This window comes from Sinocyclocheilus grahami, unplaced genomic scaffold, assembly GCF_001515645.1.
Source record: "Sinocyclocheilus grahami isolate Dianchi unplaced genomic scaffold, SAMN03320097.WGS_v1.1 scaffold1302.1, whole genome shotgun sequence".
Taxonomy (NCBI): domain Eukaryota; kingdom Metazoa; phylum Chordata; class Actinopteri; order Cypriniformes; family Cyprinidae; genus Sinocyclocheilus; species Sinocyclocheilus grahami.
The window spans coordinates 90263-106432 of NW_015506481.1; the positions used below are offsets into that span (position 1 = coordinate 90263).

The 16170-nt window shown below is 35.4% G+C and overlaps 2 protein-coding genes across 4 annotated transcripts in view; one reads left to right on the top strand and one right to left on the bottom strand.

The window, feature by feature from the left end:
• The window catches only part of LOC107569006 (uncharacterized), a 36391-nt gene extending 34875 nt beyond the window's left edge, over positions 1 to 1516 (top strand). Inside the window, exon 9 of the mRNA XM_016255003.1 lies at positions 916 to 1516. Coding sequence (XP_016110489.1) covers positions 916 to 1121 — 206 coding nt within the window. The 3' untranslated portion in view covers positions 1122 to 1516. The remainder of the gene's footprint in view (positions 1 to 915) is intronic.
• Positions 1517 to 6130: 4614 nt separating this feature from the next.
• Positions 6131 to 16170, bottom strand: part of LOC107569011 (transmembrane protein 179-like) — a 13223-nt gene continuing 3183 nt past the window's right edge. For 2 of the 3 annotated variants that reach the window (XM_016255010.1, XM_016255011.1), the window contains exons 2-6: positions 12419 to 12461; positions 11411 to 11599; positions 9631 to 9768; positions 8477 to 8555; positions 6131 to 8248 (exon numbers count right to left, since the gene is read on the bottom strand). In XM_016255010.1, coding sequence (XP_016110496.1) covers positions 8066 to 8248; positions 8477 to 8555; positions 9631 to 9768; positions 11411 to 11599; positions 12419 to 12461 — 632 coding nt within the window. In that variant the 3' untranslated portion in view covers positions 6131 to 8065. Of the gene's footprint in view, positions 8249 to 8476; positions 8556 to 9630; positions 9769 to 11410; positions 11600 to 12418; positions 12718 to 16170 lie in introns of those variants that run through there. The other variant, XM_016255009.1, reaches the window with a different exon arrangement.

Here is a 16170-nt window from a genome sequence, read left to right on the forward strand (position 1 = left end):
TAGTCTACTCTACCAGGATCAGGAAACAGTCCTCCATAAAATGCGCTGGACACATCTGAATATTTGGGTTAAAATGTTCTGGAACAGTGTTGTAAATACAACTTACCCACTGATTTCTAGTCGTGTCCTAGAATGTCCTAGTATGCGGAGGCCGGCTTGAGTGAGCAGAGGTCGGCGGGCTTGAGAACGGGCGGCCAGCGGATTCGACGAAGGAGCGTCCGGCGGGCTTGCGGCAACCACATGTGATGACCCCGGGCTGGACTCTGCTACGTCCACGGTGAAAGCCGATCCGGCGATCGACAGCACGAAGTTGATGTATTTCCTCAGCGACCAGCATGGATCAGCTCTAGGCATGACGAAGCGGATATCGTCCTCTTTTGGAAGGCCAACCAAAGTAGTTTCATTTTCACAACGAAACACAGCGCCTTCACGACATGGCGGCAGCGGCAGCAACAATAATACTACAGCGAGAATAAAAGTTATGCCTTCTTTCTTTGCGTGAACATTTTGGCGGCGTTATGCAAATCTTCCCACATAGTGACGTAGATATGTGGGGGCGTGTTAGAACGAGTTGTTTTAGGTAGGCGTGGCTGACTCTTAAATTTTATGAAGAATATCTCTTTGGATTTGAGACTTTAGTCTTTGCAACTTTACAGATCTTCTTTATGCACCAAGAGCTTGTAACAGTTAAAAGAGAAAGGAAAAATTTAAATTGCATCATATGACTCCTTTAACTAAAAAGAGGTAATGAATAGTAAATTGTAGCTGTGAATTAATGCTGTGAAAATGAAGGAACTAATTCTTAATTTGTGGCCATGCTAGATATGTTTTTTCTGCATGTCATATAGCTCTGCTTTACACTGTTTTAAACAGTTGCGCAGCAACAAATTTAGTATTTCAAATATTGTGTTCCAGTCTACGACACTCCCCAGAGCCATTTGCACCTGGCCCTGCTCACCTGCCTATTCCTGCTTCTGTCTGCGCTGGGTCTAGCACTGTACTGCACGGACCGCCGGAGACCCCAGCGCGCCTGCGAAGAGCTGCAGACGGCACTGGCTGTGTACCTGCTTCAGTTCAAACAGATCGTTTGGGCCTGCTGGATCTGGCTGACCATGCAATGACCATAACTGACCACAGGGGGCAGCAACCAGCAGGAAAAAAAAACATAAAAGGTCAGGATGTTTTTTGAAGGACTGTGGAGGAAATAAAAGATAAAGGTCCTCGTTTTTTTATTGCTTTATTTTCACTGTTATAATCAGACTGGCCACCAGTCGAATTCTCTGAGGATCTTCAACATCCACCTTTTTTATTTTGTGGTTGATTAAAGGCCATGTGCTTTTCGCACCATTAAGGGATGGTGTGTCTTTTTGCCCTTTATGGTGGCTAATGCCTCATTATACTGAGCCATATATATTTAGATATTTGTATGTAGCTCTTTTTCCTTGTATAGCGGTTCTGGATGCTGTGTTTTAAAGGAATAGTTCACCAAAAATGATAATTTGTTGAACATTCATTCATCCTCAGGCCATCCAATATGTAGATGAGTTTGTTTCTTTAGCTTTACATCACTTGCTCACCAGTGGATCCTCTGTAGTAAATGGGTGCCATCAGAATGAGAGTTCAAACAGCTGATAAAAATGTCATAATGATTCAAAAGTATTCCACACATTTTGTGAAGCAACAAGCTGTGCGTTTGTGAGAAACAAATCCATCGTTAAGGCGTTTTAAACTTTAAACCCTTTTACTTGTGAATTACTGTGATGTTTTTATCAGCTCTTTGGACTCTCATTCTGACGGCACCCATTCACTGCAGAGGATCCATTAGTGAGCAAGTGATGTAATGCTAAATATCCCCAAATCTGTTCCGATGAAGAAACAAACTCATAAAAATCTTGATTAGACTGAGGTTGAGTACATTTTCAGTACATTTTTATTTTTGGCTGAATGTTTCCTTTTAAAGCATCTTTTGGTGTACTTGTGCAGCAATATTAATTAAAAACCTTTAGCACTCAGAATTATACAAGAGTGTCGAGAGAGGAAACGAATGAATGAATTCCGTCCACAGGTAGAGCCCTACTGATATATTAATAGGTCAGTATTATCAGTTAAATTAGGCATGCAAGACATTGAATACCTTTACAGGTCTCTAATAAGCAATATGAATGAGCCACATGTAACGGTGAGTACATGCATAATATCATGTGCATTGTCACAAATAGTTACATTTTAGTGCAGAGAACGCTTAGACACACACACACACACATCGCATGTGCTTATAGAATGGTTGGCTGGATCATTTCCTGCTAGTGCTGTTCTTTGTGTTCATTTGCTTTATACAATATTTACCTCAATTTCTGAAATGAGCCACATGTAACGGTGAGTACATGCATAATATCATGTGCATTGTCACAAATAGTTACATTTTAGTGCAGAGAACGCTTAGACACACACACACACACACATCGCATGTGCTTATAGAATGGTTGGCTGGATCATTTCCTGCTAGTGCTGTTCTTTGTGTTCATTTGCTTTATACAATATTTACCTCAATTTCTGAAGCGCTATTTTTGTCTTAGGATATAAATATCAATATAAGGGCTTTCTGATTCAAAGAGTGAATTTAGGAAACTGCTGAAATAAATGTACTGTATTACAAAAATAAAGACAGGATTGAGTTGGAAATATGTTTATCCTCAGACACATCCAAGAATGGATTTATTTTTATCCAGCTTCAAAACATCGTAATATTTTGATTTTGGTGCAACCATATCCTCTTATTTGAGTTAAATATGAGATCAAAGACATGATCCTCATTTTTATTGAGAATTCTCCTGAATTAAAGAGAATTAAATTTAAGTTATTTAATAATATCATTGAAATGTTATAGTTATTAGTAAAATGTCATGTGGTGCAACTCCCCAAAAACGTAATTATAATTTAGTTTTAGAAAAGATTTTATCAAATATTTTTTTCTTCTCTTTACCGTGAACACTCTTATGTCATTGATTATTATCAGACCCAAAATCAGTCGGGCTTTACAGATTGTGCACACTGTATTCTCTATGAACCAATGTATCGCATTATATGACCCTTTTAATGTCCAAAAATATTTCATTTAATCAATGCTTTTATTTTTAATGCACTTGCTGTACATAATGTGGTTGAATGTGTCTGTGGAATGCAAGACAATGCTATTTATTTTACTAATAATCAAATAGGTTTAGAATACAAATATGCGTTTTATGCATTTATCAAACATGACACTAATCATTGTTAAAGAATATATTTCAATGTAAATGAGAAAAGAGAACTGGCACAATGATGTCACCTTTAGCATTTATCTACTTTACGAGAAACGAAGGGCAAAGCTGTTCTGTTAAGCACAAACGTTTCCATCTGCCACAAATTCTCTCAGAAAGAGATATGAGACTGTTGAAGGATGAGCTGGCCATATATTGTGTCATGCCAGCCTGGTCTCATGTTTATACGTAGGTATAAATACGTAACATTTACAAGCACAAAACGTACACTTTTGTACGTTTTTAGTCATGCTAAAACGTACAATTTAGACGTATTTCAACGTTTAAAACGTACAAATCGCTACGTATTTTTAGCTAAAAAACGTAAAAATATTTACGTATCTTTTATATCATTTAGATATTCATATCAATGCATTTTTATCATTTTATTAATAAGCGATTTCGATTTTTAGACCCCTTAACCTGCCCCCAAACCTAAACCTACCCAATTTATAGCGAATATGCATTTTTATCATTTTATTAATACGCAATTTAGATTTTTAGACCCCTTAACCTGCCCCCAAACCTAAACCTACCCATTTTATAGCGATATATATAAAGGATAATTTTATAAATACGCAATTTAGATTTTTTTAGACCCCTTAACCTGCCCCCAAACCTAAACCTACCCATTTTAGAGCCTGTAAAAACGTAAGTAAATGTACGTTTTATAGAACCACATTTTACGTAAAATACATACGAATTATCATGAGATCACGTTGGTCATGCACTGCCAGATTGAACTGGAAAATGAAAGAATGCCATTTTAAATAGCTGAACGCTTTATGATACTCGCACTAGTTCAGTTTATATTTTACATAAACCTGTACCAGCATCTTGGCTTAAGCCTAATAACGTTGCATTCATTTGTTTTACTATGTTTTATAAGAATCTTTTTTACTGTTTTACACTTTTAGTCTCTTAATCTTTCTTTATAGCAGCAGCTGTTCAATATCTATTTTTCTAGTTTTTGGGCAAGCATTTTCTATCAAATTTTATCAGCCTTTGGTTTTTAGTGTCAAAGTTGCTTATTTTCCATTAGCACATAAGTTGGTATTGCTTGAATTAAAGAGACAGTACACCCAAAATTGAAAACTCTGTCATCATGAAGAGATCTACTGCCAGATTGAACTGGAAAATGAAAGAATGCCATTTTAAATAGCTGAACGCTTTATGATACTCGCTCTATTTCAGTTTATATTTTACATAAACCTGTACCAGCATCTTGGCTTAAGCCTAATAACGGTGCATTCATTTGTTTTACTATGTTTTATAAGAATCTTTTTTACTGTTTTACACTTTTAGTCTCTTAATCTTTCTTTATAGCAGCAGCTGTTCAATATCTATTTTTCTAGTTTTTGGGCAAGCATTTTCTATCAAATTTTATCAGCCTTTGGTTTTTAGTGTCAAAGTTGCTTATTTTCCATTAGCACATAAGTTGGTATTGCTTGAATTAAAGAGACAGTACGCCCAAAATTGAAAACTCTGTCATCATGAAGAGATCTTATACACACTCACACACACACACACACACACCTGTTCAAACATTTGCAGATGAATTAAATTAGTGCTTTCTATTCAATATCCTGAAATTTATATATATATATATATATATATATACAGAATATTTTTTTTCAACATTGATAAGGAATATTTCTTGAACAGCAAATCTATCAGATTTAAAAAAAGCCTATCAGAATGATTTCTGAAGAATCATGTGACACAGAAGACAGGAGTAATGATGCTTTAATATCACAGGAATAAATTCAATTTTAAAATGTATTAAAATATATAAATTATATATAAAATATATAACTGTTATTTTAAATTGTAGTAATATTTCTAATACTTTACTGTATTTCTAATCGAATAAATTCAGTTTTGGTAAGAGCTTACTTTAAAAATCTTACTGACTCCAAATATTTAATATTTATTAAAAATGCAGTTGAATTAATCCCCTTCAATACAATCGATTAAGAGAAGTTAAAAGTGCACAAAATGCTGTGACCTGCATCAAATCACTGTGAGTTACTTGGATAGAAACACCTGAAAATGTCAAAACACAAAACAAATGTTGCATTATATCATGATATTTTGTGCACTTTATGGAGACGTTTATATAAATGCATATACATTTATGCAATATATAATTAGCACACTTGCTAACTATACCCATTTCAGGGGAATTTGGATGACAAAACCGAAATAAACTACATATTTTATACTGTTGAGCTAGCCAATCGCTGAAGCAATAAAATCGCCCCAGGACAAGTGCACATTCTCTATGTTTAGTCTTTCTGTAATGTGTATGTCAATAGAGGTGGAACAGTGGAGGTTTAGAGGTTTTTGGCAGTATATTCACTGCATTTCTTTCTCAAAACCAAAAAGAGCTCTAAATCATCACTATAGTTTAAAGACTGAATTTAATTTATTTCGTGATCAGAAAAATCAACAATTGCTTTGTATTTTCATCATCATTGCTGTATATGCTGCTATTACTGCTTTTATTCAATAAAAGCCCTAGACTTAGAATGTTGAAAGTTGCAGAGATGTGTTCACACTATTACACAATAAATAAAATGATGCACAAAACAATCTTATGCATAATGTTTTATACTCGGAAACGTGGGCCTGAGTGTGTTACAGAGTTACAGTGAATCACAACTCATGCTCACACATCATTAACTTCCCAAACTAAAACAGAATCCTTTAGGGTTAGGAGGACTAGTTATCATAAGATGCTTGAACCAAAAAAGGCCTGCATCAAATTGTATTGCAACATGCACAACAATATTTCAAAACACAGTGAACTATGACATAAACTTTGTAGGTGGTTCTAGGAAAGCAAGTAAACTGGATGGAGCAAATCATTAAATTATCCCTCCAAATATCTCATATCTCATCAAATTACGATGTTAAATCCTGAAGATTAGTCACTTAGATTTCCTCTTCGTCTGTCTGAATTGATTAATATACTGTAATATGTATGTACATGCAAGCATGTTTTCAAGAGCAATCCCTTTACATAGGAAGGATACTACATCATTATATATGTCTTACACATAGAGGCAGTACTGAAAGGGAGTGACATGGATCACACACACTTCAGATAGTGTTTAAAACTAGTATTACCTGAGCTACAATGTATGCACTAAGTCCAACTCCTCAGCTAATGTATAGAGCACTGATGGAATAGAGACTGACTGGAAGCTGTTGCTCATTTCTAGCGCTGCTTTAAATAGGCTTTAGAAAGAAAGAACCATTTGGTTGGTAATAAGACATTGATTATATGTCACACAGGATTTAGAAGAACATTATTTAAGCACACTTCCTTAAAGGCATAGTTTGCCCAAAATTGAAAATTCTTTCATAAATTACTCATCCTCATATCGTTCCAAATTTGTCATCGTGAAACACAAATGAAGGTATTTTTTTAATAAACCTGAGAAATTTCCATCCCTCCAAGGAAAGTTCATTCCACCAATACTCTGATGCTTTAAAAAGTTAATATGGTGTAAAAAGAAGCTCAAATATGCTTGCCTGATGCACAAGAACCAATGAGGGTTGTTCTTGCATGTGACTCAAGCATGTTTACAATATTTAATGTGCATTGATCAATGTCTATATGAGCAGATTTAATTTAGGTTTTAATTCACATGTGAAGTTACCATGTCTCTTTAGAAGACATGGATTAAATTGCTCAGTTCATATGGATTATTCACAGTGTTATGAACTTTCTAAAGCTATTTTGGAATTGACTTTCATTGAAGGGACAGAAATCTGAGGAAGCTTGGGGAAAATTGCAACTTTGTATCTCAGAATTTCTGTTCAAAATCTCACAATTGCACGTTTATATCTTGCGATTCTGAAAAAAAAAATTGAATTTCAAGATACAAACTCAGAATTGCGAGAAATTAAGTCAAAGTTGCAATTCGCAAACTCGCAACTGCAGAAAAAAAAGTCGCTGTTTTTTTCCCCCAAGCTTCCTTAGATTTCTGTCCCTTCATTGAAAGTCAATTCCACAATAGCTTTAAAAAGTTCATAACATTGTTAAAAATCCATATGAACTGAGCAATTTAACCCATGTCTTCTGAAGAGACTATAAACGCGGAACTGCAAGAAATAATGTCGCAATTCTGAGAAAAAAAGTCTGAATTACGAGGTGTAAATTCTAAATTGTGAGATATGTACTCAGAATTGTGAGATATAAACTCATTCTAAGAAAAATGTCAGAATTTGCAAAATAGTCAGTTGTGAGATACAATTTTTCGAAATGTTAATTGTGAGATAAAAAGTCGCAATTACCTTTTTATTTATGTTTTTTTTTATTCTGTGGTGGAAATGGGCTTCCATGGAAATCTCTCTGGTTTCATTGAAAATATCTTCATTTTGTGTTTTGAAGATGAATGAAAGTATTGCGGGTTTGCGACAACATGAAGTAGAAAAATAATTCAATTTTTCTTGAACTATCCCTTTAAGTTATTGATGTTCACTGTTTATTTTGTCCAGGGTCTTGTGTTTCAAGCTCAACATCAAAAAATGTAAATGATCTATGACCTCTGTCCGAACACTTGAGTGCACGTGAATGTCTGTTCTCAGTCATTGTCGAATGTCAAATAAAATGTTATTCAGAAGCATTTGGTTCAGATAAGCTCAATTGAGGTCAACCTAAAGTTGAGAAACACCACCTAGTGAGCCAAATTTAGAGGCTTGTGAACACATTTTACTTGACAGTATATTTCAATGCGTTGAAAATGTTGAGTTGACTATATCATGCCACTTTTCTCATCTACCACATCAGAGCGCCGGCGTGACGAGCGTCCGAGTAGGAACATTTTCTCGTGGATTAAGCTGTCGACCAGATCCTCTTGACGGTAGTTATGATAGACCTTCAGAAAGGCCATGACGGTGATACCGAGCCAAGTCAGCCAGGCCGCCCACAACCCAAACTAGAGGAAGCAGAGGAGGACTGACTGTTATATTCATGATAATAAGCAGTGTGAACCAGAAACTAGAAAAGGAAAATTCAAGACAGAGTTTGAATGTTGTCTAATGTTAAAGGTTGATAAAGTGCTGCAGGGAAGAAATGAGTTCATTTTTGGTTAAACTATCCCTTTAAGCCAACACAATGATTGATATAAAACACTCATACCCATTTTTATTTTTAACTGACCAACCTGTGCTATGGCAAACTGGTCATAAAAAGCAGAGTTGTTCAACCCTAGTTCAAGATCAGTGTCCTGAAGATCTTCACAGCTAGAAATGAACAGTAGTCAGTTAGAAATAATTCACAGACACCTGAAGAATCAACATTTATCAAGTAGATATTGCTCATAAAAACTAAGAACAAAGCTGCTCGTCAGACACATTCAGAGTTTATATTGAAATAATGTAGAAGTCTGTGGACACTAAAATGTGACCCTGGACCACAAAACCAGCCATAAGGGTCAATTCTTTGAAATTGAGTTGTATACATCATCTGAAAGCTGAATAAATAAGTTTCCCATTGATGTATGATTTGTTAGGATAGGACAATATTTGGCCGAGATACAACTACACTCTTAAAAATAAAGGTGCTTCACGATACCATAGAAGAACCTTTTTGTCTAAATGGTTCCATAAAGAACCTTTAACATCTGAAGGACAAAAGGTTCTTTGTGGTGAAAGAAGGTTCTTCAGATTATAAAAAGGTAAGAAAGAGATGATTCTTTAAAGAACCTTTGACTGAATGGTTCTTTGTGGAACCAAAAATGGTTCTTCTATGGCATCGCTTGAAGAACCTTTTGAAGCACCTTTATTTTTAAGAGTGTATTTGAATATCTGGAATCTGAGGGTGCAAAAAAATCTTTAAAGTTTAAAGTTGTTCAAATGAATTCTTAGCAATGCTTATTACTAATCAAAAATTAAGTTTTAAAATATTTACAGTAGGAAATTTACAAAATATCTTCATGATCTTTAATTAATATCCTAATGATTTTTGGCATGAAAGAAAAATCTGTAATTTTGACCCATACAATGTATTTTGGCTATAGCTACAAATATACCCAGCGACTTAAGATTGGTTTTGTGATCCAGGGTCACAAATGTTGATTGAACTCGAACAGTCACTGAAGTGAACTGAGCCAAAAGCCTCTGGCTAATTTCAATGTCACCAAACCCTCCCTGACAGACGAAAAAAAGGCCTACCCAATTAATTGTGGCTCTTTCCAAGCTATAAATACAGTCTAAAAACAACTATCTGTCATTGTTTTCAGTTTCTTATATACATTGTAGTGTTTTTATGCACACCGTAGAAGCAGAAAATAGTGGGATACCTGAGCATCATGCTTACCTGCTGGGCATACTGCCTCCTTCTGTGATAGCATCACACCATAGATTGAAACCCACACTGACTATTGTGCTGGACAGGAACACAGCAAACACTACGAATGTGCTGATGAGCAGATTCAGGAAGGCGTTGAAGATTGAGCTGTATAAATAATAAAGAGATTTTTACAGAAGTCACTCTCCAGTTGTTCCAAGCCTGCACTCTAAAAAAGGCTGGGTTAAATATAACCCAGCGCTGGGTTAAAAAGGGACAAACCCAGCTATTGGGCTGTTTTGACCCAGCTATTGGGTTCCCAACTGCTAGGTCAAAACAACCCAATAGCTGGGTTTGTCCTTTTTAACCCAGCGCTGGGTTATATTTAACCCAGCATTTTTTAGAGTGTACTATTTTCTTTCTTCTGTGGAACACAAAAGAAGATATTTTGCAGAATGCTGAGCTGCTCTTTTCCATAAAATGACAGTGATTCACTGTTTATTTTACAAAAAGCTGTGTATAGGTATCTATTTAGTTTTTTTTATTAATTAGAGATGTAACGATGCACGCCGAGTCGGTTGAAAATCGATACAAATATGTGTCGATTCACATTTTCATTTATAATTTGTCTTAAATCTTTTGTAAAAAGAAAATAAATAATAATAATTGGGAGAAAATCGTATCACATTGTGAGTGGAGTAAATCATTCCGTCCCTATTATTAATATTTATTTCAGTTTTATTTTAGTACATCTTTAAATTAAAATGAGCAATGTTGCAATGACAACTAGCTGAAAGTTCAGTTTATGATATTTTATTTTAGTTAACGTTTATTTTATTTCAAGTATTTTTTTTTTATGGTTTAATTTTAGTTTGAGTTAACTAATAACCCTGTTCTGAAGCCATATAAATGTCATTGACACTTATTTGTCATGATTGGTCATGAGACGTGCAAGAACAAGCATGGGTGAGATTGGTGAGAGCTTCATTTACTATAACTTGTATATTTTGGCATACATACAGTATTATACAGTATACATAGCTTCAGAAGACCTGGACCTTTTTTTTTTAAACCATGTATGTACAGTAGCCTATGTAACCATTTAATTTCATTGTATGGGGAAAAAAGCAGCTTGGACATTCCACCTAATAACTCTTTTTGTGTTCCACGTATAAAACAAAATATTTTAAAATATTTTAATGATGATATAATTTAGAATTTGGGATGAAATAACCCTTTTGAATGGTTTTAAAATTATTTAAAAATGAAATAGTAGTTTTATAATAGAATTCATAAAATAATAGCTGCTTATACCGATTATCATAGTGGCTTTTCCTGAGAATTATGTGTGATTTAGTTATATACTAAATATAAAAAGAGTGCGATATCTAGTGTGTATGTCTATTAAATGTAAACCATACTGGCTTTTGATTTCAGGCTGGACAGACTATAATCATATAGCAATGATTAATAATCAATCTCATTGTTCAGAATTCATTCCATTAGAAACTGTTCTAAACCATACAGTATAGCCACTACCAGCTGATTTATACTTTGTTAGGCCACACATTCTTCTTTAAAACAATTAAACTACTTAATCACAAACTGTGTCACATTGTATTGTTATTGAACATGTTTCCCATATAAAATCGAATTTAAAACTAAATATTTAACGAATATAGTAGCTCATCTGTGCTGCTTTATGACATAACTTCATCCATGCATCCCATCCACCGCACTGGCACGGGTCTAATACATGTGAGGCATCAACAAATTAGCAAGCAATACGATGAAAGAAACAATCACTCACTCATCGTGGCCTTTGCAGATGAAGAGCAGCAGCCTCCAGGCTTGTACGGCGGACAGGATGAGCGACGCGATGCCGACAGCGGTGATGAAGCTGCAGGAGGACTGTGGTCCCCATTCCTCAATGATGAAGCGCTGCTTAGACACCGTGATGTTCTCGTTCTGCCACATCCCCCGCGTGAAAAGCAGACATTTCCCGCGAAAAAATATTTTAATGATGATATAATTTAGAATTTGGGATGAAATAACCCTTTTGAATGGTTTTAAAATTATTTAAATGAAATAGTAGTTTTATAATAGAATTCATAAAATAATAGCTGCTTATACCGATTATCATAGTGGCTTTTCCTGAGAATTATGTGTGATTTAGTTATATACTAAATATAAAAAGAGTGCGATATCTAGTGTGTATGTCTATTAAATGTAAACCATACTGGCTTTTGATTTCAGGCTGGACAGACTATAATCATATAGCAATGATTAATAATCAATCTCATTGTTCAGAATTCATTCCATTAGAAACTGTTCTAAACCATACAGTATAGCCACTACCAGCTGATTTATACTTTGTTAGGCCACACATTCTTCTTTAAAACAATTAAACTACTTAATCACAAACTGTGTCACATTGTATTGTTATTGAACATGTTTCCCATATAAAATCGAATTTAAAACTAAATATTTAACGAATATAGTAGCTCATCTGTGCTGCTTTATGACATAACTTCATCCATGCATCCCATCCACCGCACTGGCACGGGTCTAATACATGTGAGGCATCAACAAATTAGCAAGCAATACGATGAAAGAAACAATCACTCACTCATCGTGGCCTTTGCAGATGAAGAGCAGCAGCCTCCAGGCTTGTACGGCGGACAGGATGAGCGACGCGATGCCGACAGCGGTGATGAAGCTGCAGGAGGACTGTGGTCCCCATTCCTCAATGATGAAGCGCTGCTTAGACACCGTGATGTTCTCGTTCTGCCACATCCCCCGCGTGAAAAGCAGACATTTCCCGCGAAAATCCTCCGTGTTCTCCGATAGAGGTACTATAGCTATAAAGCCAAAAACGAAGGCTAAAAAATAAAGGATGCATTGCGCGAATATGAAATTATCCATAGGCATTTTGTCTGCGCTCTGCTGTCGCTGCGGCTCTCGCTCTCGCTGCAGCTGCGCAGTCGGACTCTGCAGCAGAGCAGAGAAATACAGCTCAAGGCATTTATTCCAGGAAAAAAGCACCACGCTACACTTCATTAGTTGTAGTTTTATGGAAGGCTAATCCATACAAAAGCGGGTAACACTTTTAATTAGTAAGCCATTATTTCGTTAGCAAATCGGATATGAGTAGGGGAGAATATTTAGTCAAGTTTGTTGTATTTGGATTTTAGGCCAACTATTGTTTCACAGCTTTGCAGTGTTTCATTCATTTTATTAATTAATTAATGATATATAAAACAGCCCAATAGCTGGGTCAAAACAGCCCAATAGCTGGGTTTGTCCCTTTTTGACCCAGTGCTGGGTAATATTTAACCCAGCATTTTTTAGAGTGTGTATATATATAATTATATATATATATAATATATAGGTCCGTCGCTAGGAATTCTGGGCCCTATGCACTGAATTTGCTATGGGGCCCCCTCAAAATCACGTTCAGTGGAGGGGGGTATGAGTTGCGATCGTACACTCTAAAAAAATGCTGGGTGAAATACAACCCAGTGCTGGGTAAAATAGGGACAAACCCAGCAATTAGGCTGTTTTGACCCAGTGGTTGGGTTACCCAGAAGGTTGGGTTGAACATTTAACCCAACCGCTGGGTCAAAACAGCCTAATTGCTGGGTTTGTTCCTATTTTACCCAGCACTGGGTTGTATTTAACCCAGCATTTTTTAGAGTGTAAAAAGTAAAATAATGTTCAGGGGTGGGGGCTTGACTGGGGTTAAAATTTGGCCCAGGACAAATCGAGCCCATCCGGACCACAAATTCCCCCTTGAATGTTTTGATGGGTCATAGGGCCTTCAACTGGAGTAAATAAATGAATAAATAAAACAGGACAGAAACGAATACTTATAGATATTACTGAATTTACGACAAATGCAACAAACTTACTAATGCATTTTTGTCACATAGAAAAGCACTTGACAGTAAAGCATTGATTTTGAGCTAGACTGCTGGAAAGTTACTGCTAATTAATTCTGTCATCATTTCCTCACCCTCGTGTCGTTCCAAACGACTTTCTTCTGTTGAACACAAAAGAAGATTTTGTAGAATGTCACCAAACCCTTTTGGTTACCCTTGATTTCTACTGTATGGACAAAAATGTCTTGAATTTCTCAAATTATGTTCCACAGAAGAAAGAAATGCATACAGGTTTGGAATGACATGGTGTTGAGTAAATGATGACAATTTATATTTTGGGGTGAATCTCCCTTTAAGAACTTTATTATCTGTAAATAATAAACACCTAATTTATATAAGACACTGATATTTATCTTTAATCAGGCCCTTATTGAATTAACATTTTACTTAAATTAAAATAAATTAGAACTAAACATCTAAAAAGAAAGAAGTTCTTGCTTAGAATCCAGAGTTTAGCTGACTAGTTTAGTAGGATGGGGGTCACAAGAAGTAAAACCATGGTCCTCATTACCATGGTTATATGGTTTTTAAAATAAATAATAAGTAATAATAAACAATAAAAGTTGTAGTAAAAAAATAAATAAAAATAAACATGAAGAAACTACAAAACACCTTCTATAAAATGTAAATATTTCCCAATGTGTAATAACGTAACATTTATATTAAATAAATTTCTGCCAACACATGATAAGCTATTTGTGCAGTGTTAATAACTTCAAGTTAAGTTACTATGGTGCTGAATTGACATGCCTATTGGCGTTTTCCAATATACCTCATTGTCGTGGCTGTTTACAGCCAGCATCACTAGAACCTTTAATGTGTTCAGCACTGACGAACATCAGCTGTTTGGACTCTCATTCTGACGGCACCCATTCACTGCAGAGGATCCATTAGTGAGCAATGATGTAATGCTAAATTTCTCAAAATCTCTTCAGATGGAGAAACAAATTCATCTACCTGAGGCTGAACTATTCCTTTAAAATAAAAATTGAAACACTGTGCTTTGAGAATACATGTGTAAAAAACATGTGTATTTCCTGTTATGCAGTATCATTTGAGGTACAAAAAATGAATATGAGTGTAAATTCAAGGAAGTATTTCCATGAAAGATATACGCTGGTCAAGCTCAGGCACTTATAACTTTAAGTTATCTGCATAACAGAGTTGAATAATGGGATGAAAAGTGATATTGGTGACATAAGAAAACCTTTATGATTTAGTTAAAACAGCTTTCAAAAGAAAACCTTTTGGTCTGAAATAATTTGAAAACCTATTTTATTTCCAAATGCTTCCAGTCTTTTTTTTTATTATTAAAAGTAGGCAACATGGCAATGACCATGACTCAAAGATGAAAATTAATTAAATGAATGTTATATTATTAATAATAATATTTTATCCAAGACAGGAAAATGTACTGAGTAACAGTACATACTGTACATAAAGCTTTCTAAAGTGCAGAAGGAAATCCATTGAGCTGCTTGCTCAGTGTTTAGGAGTCATTCAGCACTACATACTGTACATGCTTCAGCTATTTTCTACAAAGTGGTTTTGTGAGGCGCAGGGCAGCCAAGAAACCATTCTTGCGGAACGGCAACAAGCCGAGGAAATTACAGTATGTGGGTCCATTTACCTTCGAGTATAGCAACCAGTGCCAGAAAGTCCATTGAAGCAATGAGTGCACATTTAAAACGGTTGGTTACAAAGACGCCTTCTGTAAAGCAGCCACTGTCATGACCTGTACAGCTGTGCATCATAACATAACCGATATTGTGTTAGATCACTTGGACAGGACAAGACGAGATCATATTATATAGTGTTTTATAAATAATAGCAAAACATGAAAATTGCCTTAAAAAAGCATTGAACAGCAGATTCATCATTAAAAATAAATGTTAATTTTTTTAACATAACATTTGCAATTCTAAGCATAGAATCTCTATTTATAATTGTAACATTGTGTGTGTGTGTGTGTGTGTGTGTACACATTTTGTTTTACGTTTTGTACATTAATTTATTGTGATCTACTACTTAACTACTTTTTAACTAATTTATAATATGCTGATGATTACAACTCGCCATGTTACAACACTCACTTTGTCTTCCATTTATGCAAAATGCATAAATGGATTTCTATGAAGCTCATTTGGTTGGTTTACTCATTTTTCCTCGACGTCCTCGATGTGAAGTTGGTCCGTGATCCATCTGATTATTTTAAAGGGGTCATATGATGCGATTTCAATTTTTCCTCTCTCTTTGGAGTGTTACAAGCTCTTGGTGCATAAAGAAGATCTGTAAATTTGCAAAGACTAAAGTCTCAAATCCAAAGAGATATTCTTTATAAAAGTTAAGAGTCAGCCACACCTACCTAAAACGGCTCGTTCGAACATGCCCCCACATATCTACCTCACTATGTGGGAAGATTTACATAACGCCGCCCAAATGTTCACGCAAAGAAAGAAGGCGTAACTTTTATTCTCGCTGTAGTATTGTTGTTGCCGTCGCCGCCATGTCCTGCAGACGCTGTGTGTTTCGTTGTGAAAACAAAACTACTTTGTTTGGTCTTCCAAAAGAGGACGATATCCGCTTCATCATGCCTAGAGCTGATCTGTGCTGGTCGCTGAGGGAATAC